The following is a 26685-nucleotide window of genomic DNA, read 5'->3' on the forward strand; positions in this document are numbered from 1 at the left end:
TTAATAAATGTTGCTTCAGATCCTGAAGATGTTTAGAACCCAACCCCTGCTGATCTTTGGAGATAGGATCTATTAATATATAATCTCTGCTCTGCAACTCCATACCTGTTTTGTATTGTTTCTCTAAAGCATTCCTCCCACCCTTGAATTTTGAGTACTTCTAATGATTGGCAATAGAGCAGCAGACATAAAACTTGTCAAGACCACGACATGGGTTAGTCAGCTATTAGTTTATTGGCAATATAAACTGCATTCAGCACAGGAAGCCTCAGTAACCACAGAGAGTTGTGAAGGAAATGCAATCTGGTCAGGCACCTGATCGAGGTCCAGTCCAGGGTCAACATCCCTCCCTCAACTTAGATACTTGTTCTTTTTGACAGCAGGTTTTATACATCAATCTCTCTCTCTCTCTCTCTATATATATATATATATATAAAAGTCTGTTCCATGCCCAATTGGTTACAAATCAAACAATACAATGATGCAATCATTAAAAGCTTGGGTCACTGTGACCTGAGGATCATCAGTGAGGCAGGATGTTTGCTTTGTCAACGGGGACTTTATCACCATGCATTAAGCCATGTCCTTGATTCCTTGATGATCTTCCAAGTCTTCCCTCTACAACAAGTACATCCCAATGTGGTGCATTTCTCTGTACAAACTGCAAGGGCCTGGCTTAAAACCTTGGACTAGATAATTTTAAACATAGTTTTTCTTTCACCTTAATCAGCGCACTATGAAAAAAGGCAAATAAACCCCCAACCTTGTGGTATAGCTATTTACATTTGCACAGATATTTACGTGTTAAAAAATCTTATATACAATAGTATGTTTCCTATTATTTCCACATTTTAAAAAATGTAATGCAAAAATATTCTTAAATTCCTTCCCCAAAATAATCTGAAAACTTACACGGTGTTTTAGGAAGGCTTTTGAAATAATGTGCACAAACAAAGATTACCTGAAAATATTGCCTGAAGGAAGACAATGAGAATCAGAATGGCAATATGCCATCAATAGTACTTAGAAAAATGCAGCTGTTCTGAGGTTGGCATTCCTTTTATTCTCTTGGCTCTCTCTATTCTGGCTGATTCGTATCAATCCCAAAGCAAAAATCATCAGTATGGTGCTTCATTAAGACATGGAAAATAGTCTTCAGTCTTGAAGAGGACTGGAGGTTCATAGAGGGTCTGCTGTTGTCGTGAGGAAGACGATTTCTGCAAATTAGATAAATTTATTTTTCATCGTTTTCACAAAGCACACTAAAACAAAGCCTGCAGAGCTAAAATGCAAAACAAGGGAAGTTTCTAAGGTGTACCTCCTTAATTGATGGAATTCTTAATCACAGCTCAGATTGAGTCTAGCATATTCCTAACGTTAGTGAAGAAACCCAGCCTTTGACCTTTGCCATTCCACCACCTAAAGAGACCCAGTCCTTGAACATGCATGATATGCCAGCACTGCAGGAGCCAAACTGTACCATCCAGCTGATGGGAGTGCCATTGTAACCTTCATCCTTTCCAAGTCATACCTTTACCTTTTCTACTCCAGCCTTCAAATTCTCCTCAGCTACTTCTTTTGAGTCAACTCTGGGCCTGACTTCTCATTTAGTTACTCAAAAAGTCTTCCTGTGGAAACACACCTAGCAAATGATTCTTTCAAGAAGGTTGCTGGTCCTGCTGAGCTTCTTCATATGATACACTGTTTAAAATAATATGGTAGTGAATTGGAAGAGCTGTTACACTGTTTTTCAGGAAAACATGCACATAGTTTCTTTTAAACTTAACTGTACATTGTTTTGCTATATCAAATGGCTCATTAAAAGACACAACATCAAGGACCACTAATAACTACTGTGACAGCCTCGCAGTGTGTAAATAATGCTGCAACACAACACAGACACGGGGCATGTTTTCAATACTCAACATTAAATAGAATGCTTGAAATCAAGATTTCATTAATTAGAAGTTCTTTTTAACTAATAAAAAGATTTTGATGAACTGTTTTGTAGAGCCCTGTTAGTTTGGAATGAGGAAATTAGCCTTCAAGTTAGAAGTATACCAAACATCATTGGTAGCCTTGGAGTTTAGAATGGTTTTGCAGCACCAAAATGAAGATCTAAGTAACCATACCTACAACACAAAGTGGAAATTTCTCAATACTCAGTTGAGCTGTATACTTGCACTCCATATGAAGTAAGTACATATTTGCCTGCTATACACAAAATTACTGATACATTAAATTATGCCTTTAGCCTTACAATAACATTGATTTATTTAAGTTTTTTTTGCCATTCAAGTTGCAATGAAATTAAAAAATATAAACAAAGATCTGATCTACGAACAGTGTATATTATCAGTGTTCTCAGAAATTTTGCCAAATGTAAAAGCAACCCTCAAAATGAAGGTTCTGATTTTTCAAATAATTTTCTACCCTGAACTGTCCTATCAGATAATAACCTGCAAGCATGGGAAACTAAGGTCACAGGTTTTCTGCAACTCTGGACATGGATTTAAGAAGCACTGTATTTGCCTCTGTGCAAGAAGGGGGGAATTTTAATACAATGAGGAAATTTGTAGGCAGGCACAGTACCCACAATTGCCTAAGCACATGTTTATGATTAGTTACTTTTGCAGCTGCTTAGCAGCTATTTTTACCTTTTGAGACTCTACATTCTTAGCAACATTAGAAGCCTTATAGTATTGTTCTTTACACTGCTGATACTCAAAAGGGAAGAATGTTGGGCCAAATCTGAAAGGGAGATTATAAATGTACACCTTGAGGAATAGAAAATATAGCCTTTGTGTAAAGAAACAGATACAGTTAAAAGGCAAGAGAATGAGCGAACCTGAGTAAATTAAAACTAGCAGTAAAATGGGAACTACAGCTACAGTGAAAACCATGACATCAGAATAACTTTCTTTTCCAAACCATGTATTTTACCACTGATTGAGACAGTTAAATATCAGGCATGTGGAGAAATCCCCATAGGCATTTTCATTCACATATGCTGTGTTTACTACTGCAAGTAGGTATTTTACTATGTAATACAAGAATCATCGTGGAACAGTAACCTACTTTTTTAGTGAATCAAATAATGCCAGTTAGCTCTGAGTATTAACTTTCTTGCTATCTATAATCAAACTAAGAAACCACTGGAGATACCAGGTTCACCTTCCTGACACTTTCAAAGATTTTCTACCTTTTAAATTGTGGGAAAAGTGCTAATTTGACAAAATGTTCCCATACAACACTAAAAAAAGTACTTTTTTAGAACTATCAAACTTTTAAAGTGAAGGCTGTAATTCCTTGGTTGATAACTATTTATAGAAAAAAAAATGGAAAATACTGTTGAGTATTCTTCAAGGCAACTTGTGCAGATTTTTGGTTTTGTAACTGGCCCATAAAGTGCAGCTTTGGGTTGGTTTTACTTTTTTTTTAAAGAAAAAATGATAGAACCTTAAACTTAAACACCAAAGAAAGTGAAGGCATGAGATGAGCAATTACCTAACTTAAAGACTGCACCATAAAAAGCAGTGAAGAACAAGTTCTTTGAACTGAGGCTTAACAAGACAATATTTGTTCACATGTTTTTATATGTATTTTTCTCTGCTGTCATACATGCTTGGAAAATGTAACAAAAATACCTTGAAGAGCTACCTTCTTCCTCTTCCCCTCCACAAAGCTATTTTTTTCATCATTCTTACCAGAATACAGAAAGCTGAGTTAGTACAGGATGAATATACAAAAACATAAAACAATCTGTGAGCTGGCAAGATGCAAACAGAGTAGAACTTAAAAATGGTGCACTGACAGGTGATGTCAAGAAGCATCAGGTATTCAGTTGATTTTTTTTTAAACCAAAAGGTTAAAAAAAATTTAAACACAATTATAAACCTGAGGCATAATGCCAATTCAGTAAGGCACCTCTGAAATATACCAGAGATAGCACTTTAAGTCTTTTGTAAAGGAACAGTCTACAAGGAAAGACAGAGAAATTGCATCTTTAGAAAGTTTACCAACTTGGTAACATGATTATCCAACTGTGTAGACCGAATATAAACATGACCTTTATTTTAAACATACTGTGCAGATTAGCTTTCATTTTCTTTTTTGGTAACGTTTGTGCAGTGATGTTATCAATGCAGAAGGATCCTTTAGCTGTGTTGCCTGTACAGGCTTTTCTTGTATTTTTCTGTATGCTTTGCATACCACCAGAGATTGGAGTGCCTTAGCAGAAAGGCTTGTGCATTATCTGCTTGTTTGTGTTGTTCACATTCATTTCTTTGTGTGCTCGGCCTTGTTTTGCAACGTTACACAAATCCTTGTAAGAAATCGTATTTTTAAGTTTGGTTGTTTCAGTTTTTTTTTTAAAGAAGTCTGAGAACTGTGTAAAAACCCTAATAAAGTATATAAAAATGTACAGCTACATTCAGATACATGTGTAACAAACTCATTATTATTTTAATCATCTGCTCTAGTAAGCAGAGTAACTAAGCTAGTCACATGGCAGCAAAACTTTACTTACATTAAGGAAGGATGGTATGCTGATTGTGTGCAAGAGTTTCTTGAATGTGCTTGGAAAAGCTCCAAGGTCTGTTTCTGCCTTTATGACCCGTTCTTCCAGTCCAGCTACACTATTCCCAATCATTTTCACAAAAGCCTAGTGTGAAAAAAGACCCCAAAATAAATATGACATTTTCACTAACAAAATAAACCAAGATTATGTACTGCAAAACAGAAGTGAAAGATCCATTGCTTAAATGAGGAGTCAAAACCTTCATGCTCTATTTCCCGTCCACCTACGAGTCTCTTTTAATGCTAGAAATTGCCTGAGATACTTAAAAGGCTGAAAAACAGGTTAAACCTAATAAAATAATTTTCCTTTCAACTAAATTGGATTTTCTAGAATCTAGACTTCCACCTGTCTTTCTACCACCAAAAGAAAAACCAAGTATCTGAACCACAGTTTTGAAGCTTTATTGGGGATCAAGAGACCTCTCATTCTATTTGTTTCCAAAACTTTGAAAGCCAACACCAAAAAAATGCCTTGCTTCAAAAAGTCAATGAACAATTCTTTTTTTAATTATTTATTTATTATGTTAAAAAAAAATCTAAAACATGTCTGGCCAGGAATCCTTCCTAAGTGTAGTCCTCTTTATTAACCCCAAAGTACTGAACCCAGAGTGGACATGGAGGAGAGCACAACTCACCTGAGCTCACTCCATGTGTGCACGCACACAAATACGCAGACATTGATCTTTCCCTCTGCTAGGGAAATGCAAAATGCATCTAGAAGACAGCATACATACCTCTAGTTTGTCAATCTTCCTATATATCTGCCTCATTTCTGTAGCTTTTGTGTAAATTTGAGGTATACTTTCATTGACAAGTTGAGAAGAATCACTTCGAATCTAAAGACAATGCAAAGAAATAATACAAAAATAAATTAATGAAACAAAATGTTTAGTAGGTTTTATTCTGGAAGCTAGAACTGTGCTCCAATTAACAGACCAAAATTTAGAGTTTAAAAATACCAGAATAACATCACTAGATTAATATCAATACATTATAGCTTTTTTGTATAATTTCTAAATAACTTTGAAGAAAATGTATTTTGCAGAGACTAATATTTACCTTTACACTTTTATTAAAAAAAGGCTAATACAATCTCTTCTGAACTGAGATAGAACATTTTCTAAGACACCTTAAAAATATATTAAGCTAAACCTTTGTCTTAAGTTTTAGTGCCTATACTTTTCCTCAGGTCTATAAAAAAAAGTCAGGCCACAAAAACCTTAGTTTCCTGGTATTTAAAAAAAACCCCAAACCTACAACAGAGTTGTGCAGGAGAACCGTAAGTGCTACACTTTTAAAAACAGCCTGTCTACTAATGTCAGCTTACAGGAGCTTTCCATTCAGCTCCCCCATCTAACACTATGAGAAAAGTGAAAACAAAGCTGTCTTTCTCAAGAGGGTCCCCTAAAGACAAATCTAGCTCTGGTGGTTTGGCAATGCTGATGATATACTTTCATTATAAAACCAACAAAGGATATCTTTATGTATTTTAAAGGATATGCAGAATCATGCAGAATATCATACTGTTCTTTTAAACCTCTGTCACTGCATCATTTAAAATGTGATTCTGTGCATATCCACAGACAAGAATACAAATACAACTACACAAATATACAGTTAGGAAAAAATTCTTCATTGAAAGGGTTGCCAAGCATTGAAGCAGTCTGCCTAAGGAAGTGGTGGAGTCACCATCCCTGGAGGTATTTAGAAGATGTGGCTCTTTGGGACATGGTTTAGGCACAAATATGGCAGTGCTGGGTTAGTGGTTGGATTTGATGATCTTAGAGGTCTCTTCCAATCCAAGAAGTTCTATAAGATGCTATGATTCTATAGCTATATGGACACATACTACTCTCACATGAAAGCCTGGTAGTTTTCATCCATGAGTTACCTCATTACCAAAATAGTTTGTGTAATTGTCAAAGGTGTTTTCATACTGGAACCTGCCTAGACTAAAGGCTTCTGTATCTCTGTGTCTGTCTTACAAACAACCGATTAATCTGTGTTTAATCTGACTTTGAAAACACAACCACGTGCAAGTTATGCATACCATGTCCAGCATTCCCACGAATTCATCCACCCTGGTCAGTAAGTCTTCTAGACTCTTGTCTAAGCTTTCTATCTGCAAAACAGAAGTCACTTACAGTGCTTGAAAACACACACACACACACATTCACAAAACCTCGGCCAGTCTCACAAACAAGACCACTGAGTACAGACACGGGTCAGAATACAGCCAGTCCCACAGGAATCCCACGGCTTTTCCCTCTCGGCTTCGCTCAGCGCGAGGGACGCGACCCCCAGAGGGCTGCGCTCCCCTGGCCCCGCTCCCGGCCCGGCCCGGCCCGGCCCTCACCACCGTGCCCGGGAAACATGCGGGAGCCCCGGCCCGACCCTCGCCGCTGTGCCCGGGAAACATGCGGGAGCCCCGGCCCGGCCCTCGCCCACCTGCTCGCTGAAGAGGCTGCGGTCGGCGAGCAGGTACGCGGAGTAGGCGGCGGCGGTGGCGCTGAGCGACACCTCCGAGGCGTCCTCGTCCTCCGCCTCCCCGAGGCCGGAGGCCCTGCTTTGGCTCTGGGACACGTTCCCGCTGTCCGCGCCGGGGCCGCCGTCCGGCAGCTCGGCTCCACCCCGCTCGCCCGCACCGGCGGCCGCCGCCATCCCACCGCCCGCTCCCGCCGGGATGCGCCGCCCCTCACATGACCGGGCGGGCCGGCGCAGCCGCGCTCGGGAGCGGCCCGGCCCCGGCTCTGGGAGCGGGCGGGGCGGGATCGGTCCAGCCCCGGCTCTGGGAGCGGGCGGGGCGGGAGCGGCCCGGCCCCGGCACCGGGAGCGGGCGGGGCGGGATCGGTCCAGCCCCGGCTCTGGGAGCGGGCGGGGCGGGATCGGTCCGGCCCCGGCACCGGGAGCGGGCGGGGCGGGATCGGTCCAGCCCCGGCACCGGGAGCGGGCGGGGCGGGAGCGGCCCGGCCCCGGCGCTCTGGTTCTCCGGCAGGGAATCGCGCCTGCCTGGAGGAAAGTGAGGCTCGGCCGCCTCCGAGCTGGCGCTGCCGCGCACCGGGACAGGAATGCGGCGCTGCGGGAGTTTGTGTGGGATGCGGCCTTCAGCGAGAGCTGGCGTGCCGCTGCTCCCTCAGAGCCCCGCTCGGCAGTGGGATCCCGCACCTGTGAAAGCCGAGCGGCTCGGCCGCATTTCCGCGGCCCGAGCTGGGAAAGGAGCTCGCTGTGAGTGGACACTGTACAACATATCTTCACTTACGGCTACAGGGCACTCAAAATAGAAACTGGGTTGTACGTTTTCACCCAGAGGAAGCTGCACAAAATGTTTGCAAGCCTTAAAAGTTATTTCACAAAGTGCTGGATTCAAGGCTGATCCAATAGCTGGCTGTTCTCAGTTTGTAATTTGTACATGTGCATGAAATAAGTTACGCTTCCTCCCTTCTGCGGTGGTGGAAAAGTTTGGATAGATTGCACTGGAACGCTTTCTGTGGACAGTGGCAGCCAGCAGGCACAGGGGGGCAGGAGTGGCTGCCAGAGGTATCCTGCCTTTTTCCAAGCAGCACAATTTCCCCTCAAAACCCAGAGGTCTGCAGCAGGACATGCTGTCGGGAGGGTAGAAAGCTACCTGGTTCCCATGGAAATCAGAATAACAGGAACCTGAATCAGAATAATCAGCACTGGGAAAAAGCACTGCACCGAAATGGTTCCAAAGTTGAAGAGCCATCTAAACCAGGTACCTCGTTTTCATAGGGAGGGGAGATACTTTCACATAAAATGCTTGAGGCACAGGGAAAAAAAAAAATACAGAGTAGAAGTAAGACAGTGAACATTTTATTGCAGACAAGGTCACATTTTCATCAGTTAACTAAGGTAAAATGAGTAACTTCAGCCAGACAAATCCACTTATTCATAAAAGTAGTCTTATTTAAGGTGTAACCAGATAAGATGGTCTGATTGACTGAAGCATATCCAGCTATTCATTTTTTTTACTGCACCAATAATCAGATTTTTTTTTTTTTTATTAAAACCTTTGGTAAAGTACAAACACAGTTTTAAGATGAACAGGATCAATGTTCTATTCTTACTGTGCTGGGAAAAATAAGTACAGCTCTATAGCTGCTTTGATATCTAGAAAAGTTTTAATTAGAGTAAGTGAAAGACTTTTAAAATAAACTCTTAAAGCAAATCTAAAAGAAATAAACTAAGTTCAATGTCCCAAAGATATTTAACCATGAGCAGAAGACTGGTTGTTCCACAGGTATTCTAAATTAGCAACAATGAATTAGTCCTTTTTCCAGCCATCACAGATTCCAAAACTGAATGCAATTTTTCCAAACCAAGACTCCTGAATTTTCATATTCATAAAATATTTAAGAAATGTCTATTCCACCATATAAAAAAAAAAAAGCTTTAATGTACTACAAAGTTAAAAACAAAGAGCAAATGACACAAGCTAAAAGTAGAAAAATACATTTTAAAACATTTATATTTTGTTCCTTACACTGATCAAGATATAACAAAATATTTTTGATTAGACCACTTTCATAAAACTGATGGTGTTTCCAGAAGCAGACGGGTACTGACTCAAACAGCCACTGGCCACTCACTAGCCACCTGGCCACCCAGCAAAGGTGTCTGACCTTCACAAATATCCAACATATTTCAACTTTCCAGAACTCCTGTGTAGACATTAAGCTTTATTACTGGTTGAGTCCAAAAAGAACATAACTATTCTAAGTTAGGCTTGAGTCAGCACCCCTCCCCTCCGTAGGGCAATTCCTTGTCAAGGAAAGACCTTGTGGATTCGGTTGTGGATTCGGGTTGCCCCAAAGGTACAGCAAGGACCTGTGTCAGCTCCGAGGCTTTCACGCCTAAAAACTCACACGAATCATGATTTTGAAAAAAACAGAGATGATGCAGGGAGGGGAAAAACAAAACAAAACAAAGCAATCAAAAAAGGAGGTATGATCTAATAAATATGGTGAGCGAATACAAGGCGGCAGCGGCGCTGCCCCCGCCGCGGTGCCCCCGCCGGCCGGCAGGTGGCGCCCGTGGCCCGGCAGCTGCGGGAAACGCGCGGGTTTACATGGATATGGATTGCTGCCGTTTGCTTTGGAAAATGTGTCTGCAGCGTCCCCCGAACGCTGTTACCACCGCAGGAGGAAACGGCTGCTTTCACAGAGCTCGTCTGGATTAGACATAACGCTGAGAATACGGTGTAAACAAGTCGGCGGAAGGGCTGTATGTAACAGAAGAAGATGGGATGGTTATTAAGAAGCACTCTCTCCTTAGCTGGTATTAGAAGAAAACCAGGTTCCACTTCAAATAGACATGCCTGTTACTATTAAAATCTAATTCATATACATGCATGTATAAATACATCTACCCATGCTTTCAAATCCGAGTATATAACACTGCCATGGGTAGCCTGTAAGACTGCTTAGCTTTATACCAACCAAAACAAATTTGTGTTCTCACTTCAGGGCTGGGACATAAACCAGGTTTTGCACTCTGGCTTTTTCCTGACAAATTTTTGCAGTGCATGACAGTTTTATGTCTAACTCCAGATGCCACGTTTCCTAGAACGCAACAATTTTCTGCACCCGTGAGGTCTGTGAGAATATCAGCTCCCTGTTTTGTGCACGTATTGCATGAGTCGATTGTCCCAATTGGCACTTAAGACTGTAAGGAGAATTGCAGAAATTGCTACTAAAGTGTAATGACTGTTCCGTCCTCCTCGATACCTCCTCTGGGGATAACCAGACTGTGTCGGGGATCAGTTTTTAAGGAACTGAGCAATTTGTGGATGCTGCCGTTGCTTTCTCGGCCAGAGCTGTTGTTGAGCACCAGGTCCCTTTGAAGTCTGTGGCTAAGGCTGCTGCCATTGATTCGAGAGAGGCTACTGGAAGTAAGGCTGTGCAGTTTAGGAATATGTTGTGGCTCCAGACCTCCCTCGATGACAATGTCAGCCTCTTCGTCACTCTCCATTTCATCGGGGTGGAAGTTCTGCAGCACGTGGGATGTAGGCAAGCTATGGTGACTCGCAGTGCTGTCTGTAGACTGCCCAGAGCTACCAGACATCCTACTGCTCCGAATAATATTGTTCCTCTGGTTGGCTGGCTTGACCGTGATAATGAGATTATGGCTGTTGGCAATCATCATGTCTGTGACTTGGTCGAGAGTCTTTCCTGCTACTTCAATGCCATTAACTTCCAGGACTTCGTCATTGACAGCCAGCAAGCCCGTGCTCTCTGCCAAGCCCCCGGGAACCATCCGGGAGATGAAGATACCGGGCACTTTCTCCAGCCCGTGAGGAGTCACCCTTACGCTGGTGCCATCGCGAATGTAAAACCCCAGCGGCTTCTCGCAGCCGTGCCGGTACAGCCTCACTCTCCTGTGTGTTTCGGGGAGAATGTCCACATCGATTATGGAAGACACTGGTCTGAAATCGTGAGGCATGCTAATGTTGATGTGGGGACGCCGGCGGAGGTTGTCATTGCGCAGTGTCACCAGAGCCTTCTTCTTCCTCGACAGCGTGTTGGTCCCGAAATTGCTGTAGTCCACTTCATCTGAAAGAGAAACAGTACCAATGTATCAGAGTACTTCAATCTGCAGGGCATTCTCCTTCTCCAGTCGGTTCAGTGAAGGCACTAATGGCAATATGGAAATCATAATAATATGAAAAAATAATACTAATATGGGGAAAATTAAATTAATTCTTCCATTTACTCCAATCTTTATTTCAGTTTATGTCCATCAGCACAACACTCAGAATGAATTAATTGTTTACAATGACTCCCCATACTTCTTCCATGTTTTGGAGAAAAGAGACTTCTGATTCTCAATTCTTTTTGTCAGCTGTGCAGAAGGCAGATTCTTGCTGCAAGCCTGATACACCATCTTGGACGTGAGACAGTATTTTCACAGAGCTGGATTGTAATTTTACACATAGCTCTCAAGTGGGCAAAATACGCATTCCTAACCTAAAAGTCTGGATTGGGGAGTATTTTAATACCCAATACACTGCCTTAGTCTTACCTACAAACATGAAAGCAAGAGTGCAAGAGAGTAGTTAGATGTGTTTTCAGCCTAGGATTTTCTAGTAAGGGGAATGTTGTTAATAGGCATTTCTTGGTACATCACTTTTTTCTCTGGAGTATTTTACTCCAGCTGAACTTGACAGCAATAAAAAGTGCTAAGAGTGACAAACAACAAAAGGCACTGTGTAAGCAAGCAGTCTGGTATGCTAAAGATCACAGAATGGACATGGATTCACACACACACTCCTGCCTTTGAGAGCAAGATTCACAGGAAAATGTCTTTCTGGGGCCTGCAGTTTAAGGAATTGTTTAAATATTTCAGTCTCTGTAGCAGTTATCTCAAAGGCATGTGAACAGTGATTACCTTTAATTCATCTAAGTAAACTAAGTCGTTCCAGATAAGAAATTCATGTTGTGCTTTGCATAAAAAATAGTTAACACATGAAGTTGTTATTGTGCAAATTGCATCACTGCATCTCACCATAAAAATACTGTGCATATTTTAAACATGAACCTGCACTAGCTGGAAAGTTATTTCACCAGGAGATAAACTAACAGACTTTCAGTTTATTCTCCTGTTGAAGATGAGCAGTACCATACAAAGCACAATTTCAGAAGTGCCGCTGCTTCTCTGACAAATTAACCTTGCATAGAAATGTTTGGAGAGGGTAAGACAATACCTCTACCTGACAAAGATTGGTGGAGGGAAAAGGGTGTTAGTAAAAACAAGCTTATAATTGCATTTTTATGTCTTGCAAGGTTTAAATTTTCAAGCCCACTTTGAAGACATATTATTGACAGACTTCAATCAAGTGACATTAAGTTACACTAATTAAAGGACACCTAAAAAAAGTGGTCAGTAGCAACCTGATCTGAGCCTCCTTGGAGCAGGGTGTTAGATTAGCTGGGCTCCAGAGGTGGTCCCTTCCAGTTTCAGTTATGCAGTGATCCTACATAGTCCTTTGGGCTGGAAAAAATAATTTAAAGACTTTAGAAAGATTATTTCTGCATTCTCCTAAAACTTATTTACACACTGGCTATAGTAACCCTGAGGACATCACAAGGCATCTGGAAGGTCATCCTGAAGAAAAGTTTCTGTGAAATCAAGATGCTCCTTGGACAAATCTGTCGTGTTTAACTCCACATTCACCTCTTCTCTCTCCTCCCAGGACGTTCAGAGCTGTACCAGCTGCACAGGCCCTATTGTGTTATTTAGACCAGTGGGGCACAGGATTGGACGTCCTTAAAATCACCCAAACACAAGAAGCTCCCAAGTGGTTTCTGGAAGGGTATTCACAACCAAAACAACGACTGTGGAAAGATGGCACCTTCTCAAATCCACCTGGTGAACAGTCACTGCAGTGACTGCAGTACAGTAGCCAATTACTGCAACCAAAGCCAGGTCTTATTCCTCTTCTTCCATCAACAAGATCACCATCTACATTCAGCTACTTCTGATGAATGATTCCAAAGGTTCACAACAAATATTTTTCCTTGTAAAGTATGGGTGTACAAGAGATACTTCCTTACTTGAAATAGTTTGCTGTAGAATAGCAGTGCTGTGCCTTAATGTCCAAGAGAACCTTTATCACAAATTTTCAGTTTAAGATGCCAATTAAAATTACACATGGGTTTATGCATGTCTCTGGGACTGTCTCTGGGAGTACTGGCAAAAAAGATTAAAACAAAACCTACATTCCTTAAAGACTCAGAAAATTAGGCAGGTCAGTACAGTTCACTGCACTGCAGATAAAACGAAACACATGCCCAGGTTAGCCATCTATTCCCCTGGAAGCATTCTGGTAGCTGTTATCTCCCTCTCTCTTTCTGTTAGTACATTAACACTTAATTACTTTAGGGCAGACTTGCAAAAGCTTTGTCAGAAAATTAATCTGTGAATATTTGTTGACAAAACTCTTTTCTTTCCCTTAAATTAACAACAACAACCTAGAGAGTTAATCCTCACAAGATGCAAGTTTGTGATGATAAAGTAGCAAAGTCACAGAAGTGTGATGGCCCTTCTAACAGACATAAGTAGTTTCTGAAGGACCTCCCTTGAGCTGAACCACTAGCAGGGCAAGGGCACAAAAGAAGTGGTTATTATGTGCCTGTGACCTTCCCACCTGTGCTCAGCCCACCAACCAGTCTCCCCAGATGACTGCCAGCATTCCTAACCTCTGAACAGCTTCAAGACAACCACCTCCTTTAATAACAAAAAGCCCATCTCACCACAAAAATGCTAACTTTTTCCTCCAAGCATAAACCAGGGATGAGCAGGGATTACAAGTGATGCAGGTTACCTTCAGTGTGGGACCACTGACTGTTCTAGGATTTAGTATTACAGGGCTGGACCATGTTAAAAAATGCAGTCCACATCCTGCTGGTGACTGGAGTTTTTGTTTTTATAATAGTGCCAAGCAGTAATTTCCAACTCTGACAATAAATGGGATTCTATATGAGGAAGATGAAATTGTAATTTTAACAGATAAAGCCTGTTAAAAACCATTACAGGTTGGAGAAATGAGAGCTTCTGAAGAGCTTTTAAGAAAAAAATATTAGTTAACTTTATTTTCTAGAAAAAATTGAAGTTCAGAATGCATGCTCTTTGACAATGCAGGGATTATTACATCACTTGAATTCAAGATAACCCGCTCTCTAGCAGTTACATTCACTTGAGACATCACCTTAAAATTTAAAAAAAAGAAATTTAACAAAAGTTCCTGTAGAATGAAACAGCAACACCTCAATGTTATTTAGAATCAATGCTCTTGCTGCAGGAATAAAGCAAAGTATCTCAACATCATTGGCTGTTGCTGTGGCAGCCGAAAGTCATCAGTCCCTGCCACAATGAAAATAAAATTTCCTTCTTCACAAGGGAACTGGGGGAAGCTAGCCAGCATCACTCACTTTTATCAACTATGGAGTGATCACACAACATTAGCCCCCCTTCCAGTACTGAACTGCTCAGGTGGCATGTGTTGGGCTGAAAAAGAAACTGTATCAGTGCATAATTTATGATGACACACTTTTAATGAAGGTCAGCAGCTTGTGAGGTTTTGAGTTTCTCACCATACAGGATTTCAAGCAGGAATGCCACTTCAGCTAAAGAAATGGACTGTACTTGATGCCATGTCCCAGGCAAGAGCAGACTGTACCATATGGAACCAGACAGAGCTAAATTTTCATTTTTCATTTGTTGCAATATCAAATTTTGCTTTGCAAAAGGGGTCTAGAGAACTCTGCATGTACAATTGCATGAGAAGTGTCATCAAATGGCACATCTGAACAAAGCTTAGAGCACTGAATCTTACATGGTGTCTTATTTTCTTATGTCTCAAAGGAGACCAGAGTTAAATGTTACTTACATACAAGTGACAGAGGGAGTATTAGTCTTTTAGGTCTTGAATACATCCCTCATTTTCCAGAATACACCAGATTATATGGATCACTTTAATCTACAAGGTGCAGTGCTTTCAGATAAGATGTATTACAAACTGGATGGATAATCCTGGATAAACACTAAACTTTAAAAGACTTGGACTGAATGTTACTTGTGCCCACAATTTGCTTCCTGCTGAAAATACCGTTCCTGTAAAAAGAGATGAGGAACATAATTTACCACAGTTGGAGAAAGACTCCTGACCTTTTCAATTCTTACTTGATTCTGCAACCGAAAGCTACACAAAAAATACCTCAAACTCTTCTGTAGGCACTGAATAGCTGCTCTTTTCCCCAAAAGCTGCAGCTTTCATCACATTTGAAGAAACATTTTCTCTATCAATGAGTTACACAAAATCTGAAGTATTTTTGCTGAGTCTTTTCTGTTACTATGTGTTTGGTTGGTGGGGTGTTTTTGGTTTTTTTGTTGGTTTTTTTTTGGTTTTTTGTGCTTTTTTTTTTTTTTTTTTTTTTTTTTTTAACAGCATTGTCACTACCTACTTACCTATAGGGACCTTTAGATTAGAGAAGATATATGCACAGATCTCTTAATGCAGAGACAGAGACTGTGCTCACTTTCTTGACAATGGTGATGGTGGTGGTACAAAAAAATACCAGTAAAATCTGTAACTTTGAGGTGCTCTTCTAACAATTCTGTAGTCAGACTGTGGCTTTACAGAATACCTTACACCTTCCTAGTGGGCATCACGAATCCTATTGTTAAGTCATACAGGACATAACAGCAGAGCATACTAAAGGGCTATTTACAAGGCTAAGAAAACTGCTTAGAGCATTTGGTTGTAGCCAAGAGAGTATTGTATTTCTGCAATTTACATGAAACAAGAAATTATAGACCTTCTGAAAAAACCACCAGGAGCACCACTCCCACTGCTTGGACAGCTGCTTTTCATAGGAACTGCCTGCCAGATAAAATACCAAAGCTTAGCCAGATAAGATTGTATAAACAAGCTGAATTCCACAGAGAAGCAGACTGCCAGGCTCCTATAGGAACAGTTCGTTTCAGACTCTATATTTTCAGTGTACATGCACTCGTGGCTTATTATTTCCTCTGGGAACTGTGGAACATTAGTTGACAGCTCTGGAAAGTACTTCAAAGACAAAATTACTTCCACTAGGGAGAGCGGCACTTCAGGCAGCTTGGGAAGGAGGCCAATGAGTCATTAATAGTGAAGGGCAACCCCTCCATCCAACAGATCTCTATTACTGAGAATTCAAATTAGCAGCAGTCATAAAGCCACTTCAAGGGAACGTGTCATGTTTAACCCTTCTACCTTTCTGTGTCCTGGCTACAAAACACTGTCCATGTTTGACAGAAACTGCAATCACTTTCTATTTTCTCAGAAAGATCAACACCAGAAGCATTTGTGAAAGCAATCAGGCAGCAAATAAGCTGACAGTCTCTCATTTATGACCTGTAAGGCTGACTGCATGCAAAGGGATTTAAGAGGAAACAGATACAAAATTAACTATGACTTGGGGGGAGGACAAGTACCAATACTGCTCATCAACGTATTTAATGGTGGGAGAAAGAAGGTTATCTGAATGCTAACATTGCATTGTATGTGTTGCAGGAATATTAAAAATATTAAAAAAGAATCCAGCCATACTGCTGCCAGCAACCTCTGGGTGAACCAAACAAAAAAAAAACCCACAGTGTAGGTAAAGTAGCTGTATCTGCTATTCTGTCAAAAATCAAGTAATGTATCCCATGCATGCACAGACCCACACACAGATACTCATTCCTCTCTTTCCCCTCATATCACTGTATCAGAAGAAACTGGACATAATCTCATCAACATTTAGAAGACCACCTAGATCTTACAGTTTATCACTAACATTCAACAGGACTTTTGAAGCAGGAACTATGCCTAATAAACTGCAGTTTTGCAAAAGGCACCCTTCTTTCTCCAGTGATACAGTTAGTACTAGAGAGATAAATTTGCCTTCCTACTTAGGAAGTGATCATTAGTAGGTTAAGATTAAAATCTAACACAGATGTATAATACAAATGTATCTCTACTTCCAACATGTTCCAACTTGCAATATCCTACGTTCTTTCAAGAAGGTAAATGTTATTTTGTTCTTTGATTTAGCCTGTTACAGCAGTCAAAACTAGAAAAGCATTTATCTCAGTCTTTTTACTATGCCAGACATGTATAAAAAACAATTTTAAGCTGGTTGCTTTGAGAATGGAGACAATCCATTCCTTGGGACTGCAGCCTGCGCTACTCGTGTGGCCTCCTGCACTTCTCACTGCTTGTCATCAGAGGCCACTGTTCCCTTGCTGAACCTCTTCCTTTCCCAACAGGAGCCCCTTGTGACTCCCAGCCCTGCTTCAATGGAGCAGAAGCATGACCTGCAAGTTTTCCCCTTCAAAGAAGTGACCCTTTGAAAGAGACAGGTGCTACCAAATATAAGTAAGCACCCAGGCATGTGCCTCCAAAAGTTATCCTTGTCCTCAGAATTATCAAAACCCATCCCTCCAAACTGTCCCATAAGCCAGCTACAGGGCTCCAGATTTTACAGTGAAAGTGCAGGTAGTGATTACCAGGATTGTCAGGGTTTCCTTCCTCCAAGTTTGGTATGTGACTTCTCTTCTATCCTAAAACATTAAAAAAACCCCAGCCTTTCTCCTGTTGTTGTTTTCCACTAACCACATTCTGCCAAGATTACATTATTGCAGCACTAGAAAATTGTGGGGTTTGAGCTTTGGCTTCATTGCTGGGTTTTTTTTAAAGTATTAGTTAATCTTTCCCACTTCCTGTGGGAGGGAGGTCAGTCAGAAGTTGGGAGCAGTCATGTTTCGGCTGCACTTCTAAGATATCGATCATTATAATGTTCATCCCAGGTCACAGTTGCTCCCAAGAGTTTTTGATGGTGAGATGGCTTCCCAGGATAGTGAGGACACCCAGCAGCAGTACTGGATCAGTGACACATGCAGAGGGCAACAGCATCACCTGTAAACAGTTCTCCTGCTGGCCTGGCAAAAGAAACCTATCATCGTGTGTCCAACTCCCAGCAACCATCCACAACTGTGTTCACTCAGCTGAAGGTACCAAAATGGGAGAGCTGTCAATCCTATTCAAAGATGTTTGGGGGAGGGGGGTAAAAATCATCCTCAAAACCACCCTCTCCAACTGGTAATTTCATACAATCTATTCAGCAAGTCATCATTATAAACTTAAAGATTTAAATTTATTAAAAAGTAACCTTTAATTGTTCTACTTCAACCACTCAATTTTTCACCTGCAAACACTGTCCTATTCACTCAGACCAGGCAACTGAGGGGAGCACCTTTTGCTCCCTCAAACAGGCACTAAAGGAATCACTTCTTCCAACAGAAAATACGTATGTGTTATCCAAAGCAAAATGAGACACTACAATTAGTCTTATTAGCCAGTGCAGATACAATAAGAATTGCATTAATGACACAAAAAGTGACAAATTTTATCAGATGGATAAAATTTCCCAACTGGTAGTAGAAAATATTACTTCTTGCACAAGTCCAAACTGTGGAAGGCATGAAATGTTTACAGATTGAGCCAAAGAGCAAATGCAGGAGAATATAATTCTATTTTTCATAGGTGCAATATTTGGAAAAATCACAAGTAATTAAAAAAAAAATCACCTCAGGATCACATGAATTCAGAATACAAATTTTATATCTCTGAAAAGAAACAAAATTTTTGTCTTAGAGTAGTCTCAGGAGAAGATTCAAATGTAGCTGGGAAAGGCAGCACAAAATAAAGGTGGTGTATTTGCATGACAAGACTATTTACACAGCCATAGGTGAAATAAATTATTTTTAAGGGCTGCAATACTGAACCTGATCAGAACAATCACCCTACAGATAAAAATATTAAAACACAGCCTTTTCCTTTGTTCAGAGGTAACCTGATCAGCATCAAAGATCGTTTGAACAGCCAGCAGAGGTGAGCCACACCAGGAAAGCAGGACCTCTATTACCCAGCTAACACAGCTTGTGGCTCAGCTGAGGGAATCCTAACCCAGTGTGGTACTTCACACTCCCTTCTGCTACTGGCTGCCACTTATGTACACCTTCTCTGCCAGGTGCTCTCCTCCTCTCCAGTCTAGGGTGATCCTCTCTCCATAGCTAAAAGCAAAACTGATAACAATCAAGATTCTTCTATTACTCGGTGCTCAACTAACTGCTAATCATGTTTCTGTAGCATGGGAGCAGTTTTTCTTCTTGGAAAGAAAAGATATACCAGAACTGGGAGCACTTAATCAAAGGTGGCAATACAGACATTCAATTCCTGCAAACATTAAATCTGTGACATACAAGGATACTCTTAAAAAGAATGTTTTCTGTTCTGCAGTGATTCTTTCTCACGCATTCTTCTGCTGAGTAACACCTTATTCATCCCAAGCTAGTTCAGACAGGCAAGTTAGGAAGTGCCTTTTCACTTATTCTTCTAAATTCTCAGTAATTTTTTTTTTTTAAAAATCACCAAACTGTGGAGAAGTTTATATTTAATGAAAATATAAGTCTCAAATAAATAAATGGCAATCTCTTCCACTCTCTTTATCATGGCGTGTTCTGAAGTTGCTACCACATTTTCTCAGAGAAAGATGTGGTTTTAAGCAGTTAAAACTTTTTCTAAGGATGTGTTTTCTCTCTTCAAAAAAAGGACACAATAATGTTTTGATAGTTTCACTGTTGCGGTGCGATAATACCAAACATATCCCGCAAAAGGGGGGAGGGAGAGAAAAACATTTGCAGCGCTTCACAAAGCGCTTTTCTGGTTCCTGCCTCCAACCCAGCGGATTGCAAACGAAGTCCAGATTCCGCCTCTTATCATGGAATTAAAAAGGCTTCAAAACAAGCGTGGCATAAGAAATTAATTACAACACTTGTCTTTCAAGTCACGACCTCTGGGAGTCTCCCAAGCTTTGCCGGCCGGGCCAGGTTAGTCACAAGATAGCAGCGGTGGCGGCCAGCCCCGCCAGCTGCAGCCTCCCGGCTGCCCCGGGCCCTGCGGCGCTGGCAGCCCCTGCCCCACCTGCGGCCCCCGGGGGCACGGGATGCCTGCCGGGACTCTGGGAATCCCAGAGCGCTTATCCACGGCGTGCTGCTGGGGCGGGAGCGGGCGGCTCTGCCCTGCACCGACACGCCTTCCAGCCCTGCTCCCCAGGCTCAGCAGGCCGGGGCAGGCAGGAGGAGGAGCGGCGCCGAGCCCTGGCAGAAGCAGGTGTGAGCCAGCCCCATCCACGCCGAGGAGCCCGGCCGGCGATGACGGCACTGAAAAGAGCACCAGCGAGTGAAGCAAAATCGCGGGCTCCTCAGTGGGGACAAGCAATCTCAAAGTGTTGCTGGGGAAAAACAGAAAAGTTGCAAACACCTCCTGTATAAATATATTTAATGTTCGGTTTTCTGATGCAGAGGAGAAGCAAGGTCAAGAGCCCAGTGTATTACAATTCAAACTGCATTTGTAACACTTGCCCAAGTTGCCGGCATGCTTCCCCCTTCGGAGGACATGGCTGCTCAGCTCACACATGGAAATCGTCTTCTCCCCAGTTATAAACACAACAAAAGCCAGGTAGCCCTCTTTCCTGAGGACAGGTTGCAAAGCCTGCAGAGTGCAAAGCCAGAGTTTTCCTGAAGGATCATGAGGGCAGAAGCAAAGGAGACTTTTCTCTGGAGCTCAGTCACGCCTGCAGAGGCCCAGCCGTGTGTCAGGCAGTGCAGAGCCGATCTGCTCTACAGAGAGGCTGGGAAGAACTCCCCACTTGGGAAATGGGAAAAATGCCAACCACATCCCCAGGGCACAGCTGCCCCTGGATGAACGCTGCTACTGGTGTACCGGAGCCCCTGCCCACAAGCTAAGGAAGGGATGGAAAAAAGCCAGTCTGAGCAGGACTACCTGTGTTTGCCCCATGGACAGCCTCCCTACAGAACCAAGCACATGTTGGTTACCGTGGTGGAGGGAGAGGCTCCACAATACTTTTTTTTTCCCCAGTACAACAGTAGCTATTTAAAGAAAAAAACTTTATCTCACAGGCTCTCAGTGTGATATTTATCGTAATCCCTGTGGTCTTCACGCTGGTACACATATATGGCACATTACTATGTGGCTGCCATAACCCCCGCTGCAGTGATGGCCTTACCTGGCAGCACGTCACCTCCTCGTTTCCTTTGCTGCCTTAACACCATGAAGCAAGAGGGTTACAGCAACGTCCCCACCCCTCTTCCTCAAGACAGAAACGAAGCCTTGCCTAACATGCAAGAACTGTGGCTTCCACTGCTTAAAATCAACTTGTTACTTTTAATGTTAGATTAGCAATAACCTTTCCTGGCTGCCATCAGAAAGCAAGAGGCCCTTAACTCTCATCCCCAATTCTGTCAGTAAAAGCTGTATGTTTTACACAGAAGCAGCTCAAAGGATCATGGTGATTCAGGCAGAAGGATAACCTCTGTAGAGTTACTGGCTAAGTGATTTCTGTAACATTTTTATAATGCTGTGTTCCTTTCTCCATCACTGGCTACAGATCTACTCAATTATGTACACAAACTAATTAAAGACTGCAGCTTGGGCAAACTTTGCAGCTGAGGAGACTCGCCAAGATCTGCTGACATTCACAGCACCTGCATACTTCAGGGACTTATTCCAGAGATGACCACTAACTGGAATGCGAAGTTTCTCTTTTCCTAGAACATTAAGTACTGATCTGCAACTCTGAAAAAAAAAAAAAAATAACCAGGAGAAAAAAAATCCCAAGTACATCCTCTATGTTTACACTGCTTAATATCTGGCTTCTTTTTTCCAACTTTCGAGATGCTCCATCATTATGTGAGTGTGGTAAGCTCGTGGCTGATGCACTTTTCCTTTAAAAAAGTGCTTCTTCCTTTGAGCACATGATATAAACAAGGGAGTGGCAGACAGGAAGTGATTATTCATAAATTAAAGTATTAGATCAGGTTCCACGATATCAGAACAAAACATGACACATGGCAAGTGAAGCTGACATTTACCGGCTCAAATGTAAGAAAACTTTTAATTTTTACTGATATAGTTCAGGCCTCATGCAAGCATTTTGCTCCCTTAATGAGTATCAATGTTGACAGCTGTGAGCATCAACATGCCTCCTGGGAGCACCAGTTACTCCATGTATTTTACCAGAAAAGTTACACCAAACACAGAAATACAGACCTACAGCTTCTAGCCAAACAAATGTTTTTGAATGAAAGCGTAACTCTGCCAGAAGCAGCAGCAAGTGATGGCAGTTCTGCTCATGGTTTGACTGGCAGGGCTGCTCCAGAGATGCTAAACACAGACACTGCTCAAGTTCAGCCCGGATCTCTGTTGCTAACAATCTCCTGCCACAATGAACGGAGGTTCCCAATGCCACGGGTACACCCAGTATTCATGCCACTGGGAATTCCCTTAATGATCTCAGCTTTCCTGTTTCACAAGAGATACCAACACTGAGTCATTACCATATTTGCCTGTTGATTGTTGGGGGCTATGGGCAGACATCTACCTGACAGAACATACAGCCTTCATAGCCTGATCCCTGCTCTAAGTGCACCATGTTAGGACATGAATTTTACTGTAGCTGGAAAATTAAGTTGTGGACAGACAACTGCTGTGCAACTCCTTAGGGTGGAATTGCTCCTCCTGATTTACTACCATTTCAAGTTCCAGAAAAGACACCTTAAACAAAAGCATCCCACACAAGAGAACTAATTACATAAAATCCTTTTCATCTGTGAATCCTGAAGTGCTAAAAATAAAAGTTTACTGTTCATGGGAGACTAGCTCCCATTAAAATGGTTAAACTAAAAACCTGGAGAATACATCAGAGGTTATGCAAAGCCCAGCAGCTTTAAAGGAAAGAGGAGGGATTTGCAGCGTTCAAAGGCAGGAAAGAACAGATGAGGTATGTTAGGACTTATTTTCATTACACTGCATAGTTTGTTTCCAAGAATGCTTTCAACACAAGCATCCTCTCCATACAAAAGGCAAGTGCTTGTTAAGCTGACAAGCTTGGACACAGGCTGTGTCCCAGAGACAGTGAACTGCTACCAGTAGTAACCTTGGCTCACCACTTCTTGTGTCTGCTTCTGAGACCTTTCTCCACCTTCAGTCCCTCAGGGGCTCTACTGTGAGCAGCCTGATCACATCTTCACCTCCCGCATGAAACAAGAATGAATTAAAAACACCTTCTGCTCTCTTTAGACAAAAGCCCAGTGTTCTTTTCTGTCTTTCCTCACCTCACTTAAATTGCTAGACAGCATCAGAAATTGGCAAGATCTTTAATAATAAGATCAGGCGGTATTACTAAATCCATACTTAATTCCCACAACAGGAGCCAAATGGTGACCAAGACAAGAATTTTTATTCAATGATGTGTTCTAACTTCAGAGGAAAAACTTTCCAAAGACATGAAAAATGAAGACAAATAGCTATATAAAACAAAACAATGGCTAAGAGGTTGTTGTGAGTAAAATGCCTTCTTGCAAAGATGCTTTTGGAGAGGGATACAAACACTCAGCACTGAGTTGTGCTATATTTTAACACATTAGCTAACAGAACATCTTATTTACAGTCTACCAGCATGACAAAGTTTTGCAGCTGCAGTGTTCATATGAACATTAAGAACCAACAACTCACTCTCAGGGTTAATGAAGTTTTCTTTGTGCTTATGTTAAGTGTTATGGACATAACACTTTATGTGTTTAAAGGTGACCAAGAATCAAAGTGCAGCACCTTTTTGTTCTGTACAAGCATCAGTGCAGGGCACCTCCTGCAGAAACTGGGAAGATCCCAGAGCTTCCTCCCATGCTGAAGGACAGATAGAGCATCAAAGAGACAGGTCAAACAAGTTCCAAAGTTAACAACACCTGTCCTTAGCTTAGCAGCTAACACCACATTAATTCAGGGAGCTGCACTGAGGAAAAGAAATAAATAAAAAAATAGTAGGATTGTTTTCTGGGCTTCTGTTCCTTAGCCAGGCAGATTGTATTTATCTGCTCAGCTCCAGTTTTTCTTTCTGCATGGATGCAATCTAACAACCACATCACCACGCTAAAACTCTACACAAGACAGCTCATCTTGCCATTGTCTGTACCAGCTCATTTCACACAAGTCAGGCCTTTGACCATGGCAAATCAAATGATATGTTAGTTGAAAGGAATCCACTTGAACACTTGGTCTCCACTTTTTAATACACAGATATGGTACTGAAAGTTTAAGAAAGAGAATTGGGAAAAGGGCTGTGGCTATGAATTACCTGTTTGTCTGTGGAAAAAAAAATTCTGGAAAATCCTGATACTAAGACTACCTGAAGTAAAGTGAAAGAGTGGCCAGGCATTCAAGACCAGCTAGGCATCACAGAGATCAAAATGCTAGTCAATAGAAGGGAGAATCTCATTTGTAACACATATTTCTCCTGTTTGGTTTTATGCCTCTCATGTCAGATCAGTCAAAGGCCAATGTAAAGTTAACATGCCAGATTTCACATCATCTGCTTGCCCGAACAGCTGGGAAAACTATTTTAGCTGAGCTCTGCTCTTTTGCTCGCTTCAGATTGTTGTGTTAATTAAAAAGTCTTGCTCTTGTGTTACACAGCCCACAGGAAGTGAGGAGGAGATTCCTAACTCCATAACCACGTTAGCCAATAGCTCCCAGGGCTCTCTCTCCCCGTGCTCTGCAGAGCAGCAGGGCTGTGCTCTCGGGCTGGCAGGCTGTGGGAGGATGCTGCCTAGGAGACTCCTCATGTTATGCAGCGTCAGCCCCAGCTCCTTCACAATGGGAGCTTTCTGCTAAACAGCAACATAAAATCCTCCCTAAAACTACAAGCCGGTCCAAGCAAATTTCCCACACAGAAAGCCAGCCTCACAGAAATCCACTCAGTAAGCAAAAGGCAGTGGCTAGCTGGGGAGCTGGATATAGATGTGTCCCCTTGGGCTCACCCCTAGCCTAACAAGTAAAAAAATATTACTATTGTCACCTTCAAGCTTAGACTTTAGAATTTCCATCTTGGAAGCACTACAAGGAGTGAGTCACTCTATATACCTTGGCACTGACTTGCAGGCCAACAGGGAATATCCAGAAGGAAATAATGTCACCAGTTGGTGAGGCAGCAGCTATGTTTGCCAGCCTAAACAAGCTCATGTCTCAGTACTTTTAGTTAAGTGTGGCCAACAGCGAATCTCCAATTCACAGGTCATAAAACTTTCAGTTCAGAAGTAATTTACAATTTAATATGTTTGAAAATTAGAGATCTTCAAAAGTTATTCCAATCACTGAGGAAAAGTACTAGGTATTAGAACTACACCAAGCAATGAATTCTTTTGAATACCATATTGTCCTTGCCTGATCTCTGCAAGGCCTTTAGCAGAACAGAAGGTTTGGACACTGGAAATGCAGAAGGTCAGAACGGCTGCCACCTTCTCCTATCTCTGGGAAGCAGGAAGAAACCTTCACAAACAGGAGCCAGGCATGGTGGCACAGGGCACCCACAGGACAGCAACCACAGCAGCTCAGCACAGACAGGTGCAAGGTAGGGAGATGTCAATCTGATGGATTTTGACAGCCTGAGGAAGGTTTAGGCATTTCAGCAGCTACAGCTGACCATCGTCAAGAATTTGCAAAGTGTCACCAAGCTAGTGAGGAAAAAGCAGACAAAGCACTCACCCCAACCCATTTTGTACTGGTCAAACTGAGTTTTGAGGGAGTTATCAATAAACAAGGCACTCAATAATTAAGGGGGCTGCTTATGTGTCAAATGAGATGGTTAATACTGTACCAGGTGGCACGTATTTACTAGCTAAGGCTAAGAATAAACTGAGGAATTAAGGGTTCTCAACACATCAGTTTACTCCATAAGCTCTAGCAATTCACACCTGTGCTACCTGATGAGCAGTGCTAAAGACACTCAGCAGTGCAGTTAAGGAAGTCTTTCTTACTTCATGGCAAATACACTCTGCACATGACTGATTCACAACTTGAGCTGAAAGTTTACTTTTAAAAAGGAGTAATGGAGATGCATCGACTGCACTTTTGAAGCAGACAGTGAGGGAACAGCACAGAGCCAAGTTTATGGCATGGTAGAGTTAGGATGAATGTTCACACCAAAGGCTGGCTAGGAAATGTGAGATTACCACTAAGCAGCCACTTGAGAGAAAGTGTATTAATGAAGCAAGACTCTTAAGCTGGTTTTTGTCTACTTCTAACAGATCTATTACCCTCAGAGGATTCATTCTTTCCAAAGCATGCCAACTGCCTTCATTACAGAAATGCTTTCTAAAAAGCTGGACACTTGTACAAGCAAGTATCACATGCAACAACTGCACGTTTTCGAAATGGTCTGCAAAAAAATGAGGATGCAAACCCCTTCCACTACATTGATTCAGAAATCAAGAGACATATCTTGTCACTTTTGCCCCTCCCTAAAAAGTTTTTTAAAAGTCTGACAATAAACTACATACACATCATTTCAAGCATTTTTATTTGTGGGTATTCTTGGAAGTCTCTAGGACGCTTTCCTTAAGGTCACAAATGGAAGAAAGTAACCATGAGTACAAATTCTTTCCTATTCCTTTCTGGAATTTTCAGATGCCTTAAGTAAGCAAGGCACAACA

At 41.8% G+C, this 26685-nt stretch overlaps 2 protein-coding genes across 3 annotated transcripts in view; both read right to left on the reverse strand.

Moving 5' to 3' along the window:
* Positions 1-215: 215 nt before the first annotated feature.
* LOC306800281 (biogenesis of lysosome-related organelles complex 1 subunit 4-like) lies at positions 216-7288 on the reverse strand. Of its 2 annotated transcripts, none has more exons than XR_013773795.1 (5): positions 7027-7288; positions 6629-6700; positions 5313-5414; positions 2892-4663; positions 216-2636 (listed from the first exon to the last, which is right to left on the reverse strand). XR_013773795.1 is itself a non-coding variant. In XM_079302227.1 (5 exons), the coding sequence occupies exons 1-5, from the start codon at positions 7237-7239 to the stop codon at positions 1119-1121; spliced, it is 621 nt and encodes a 206-aa protein (XP_079158353.1). In that variant the 5' UTR covers positions 7240-7287; the 3' UTR covers positions 216-1118. The 2 variants fall into 2 exon arrangements, 1 of the variants encoding a protein (XP_079158353.1); XM_079302227.1 differs by having other exon boundaries at positions 216-1217; positions 4529-4663; positions 7027-7287.
* A 1099-nt stretch (positions 7289-8387) lies between these two features.
* PARD6G (par-6 family cell polarity regulator gamma) overlaps positions 8388-26685 on the reverse strand; it is a 64143-nt gene continuing 45845 nt past the window's right edge. The window contains exon 3 of the mRNA XM_079302760.1: positions 8388-11147. Within this exon, the coding sequence (XP_079158886.1) occupies positions 10288-11147 (860 nt within the window). The 3' untranslated portion in view covers positions 8388-10287. The remainder of the gene's footprint in view (positions 11148-26685) is intronic.

This window comes from Erithacus rubecula, assembly GCF_903797595.1.
Source record: "Erithacus rubecula genome assembly, chromosome: 3".
Taxonomy (NCBI): Eukaryota; Metazoa; Chordata; class Aves; order Passeriformes; family Muscicapidae; genus Erithacus; species Erithacus rubecula.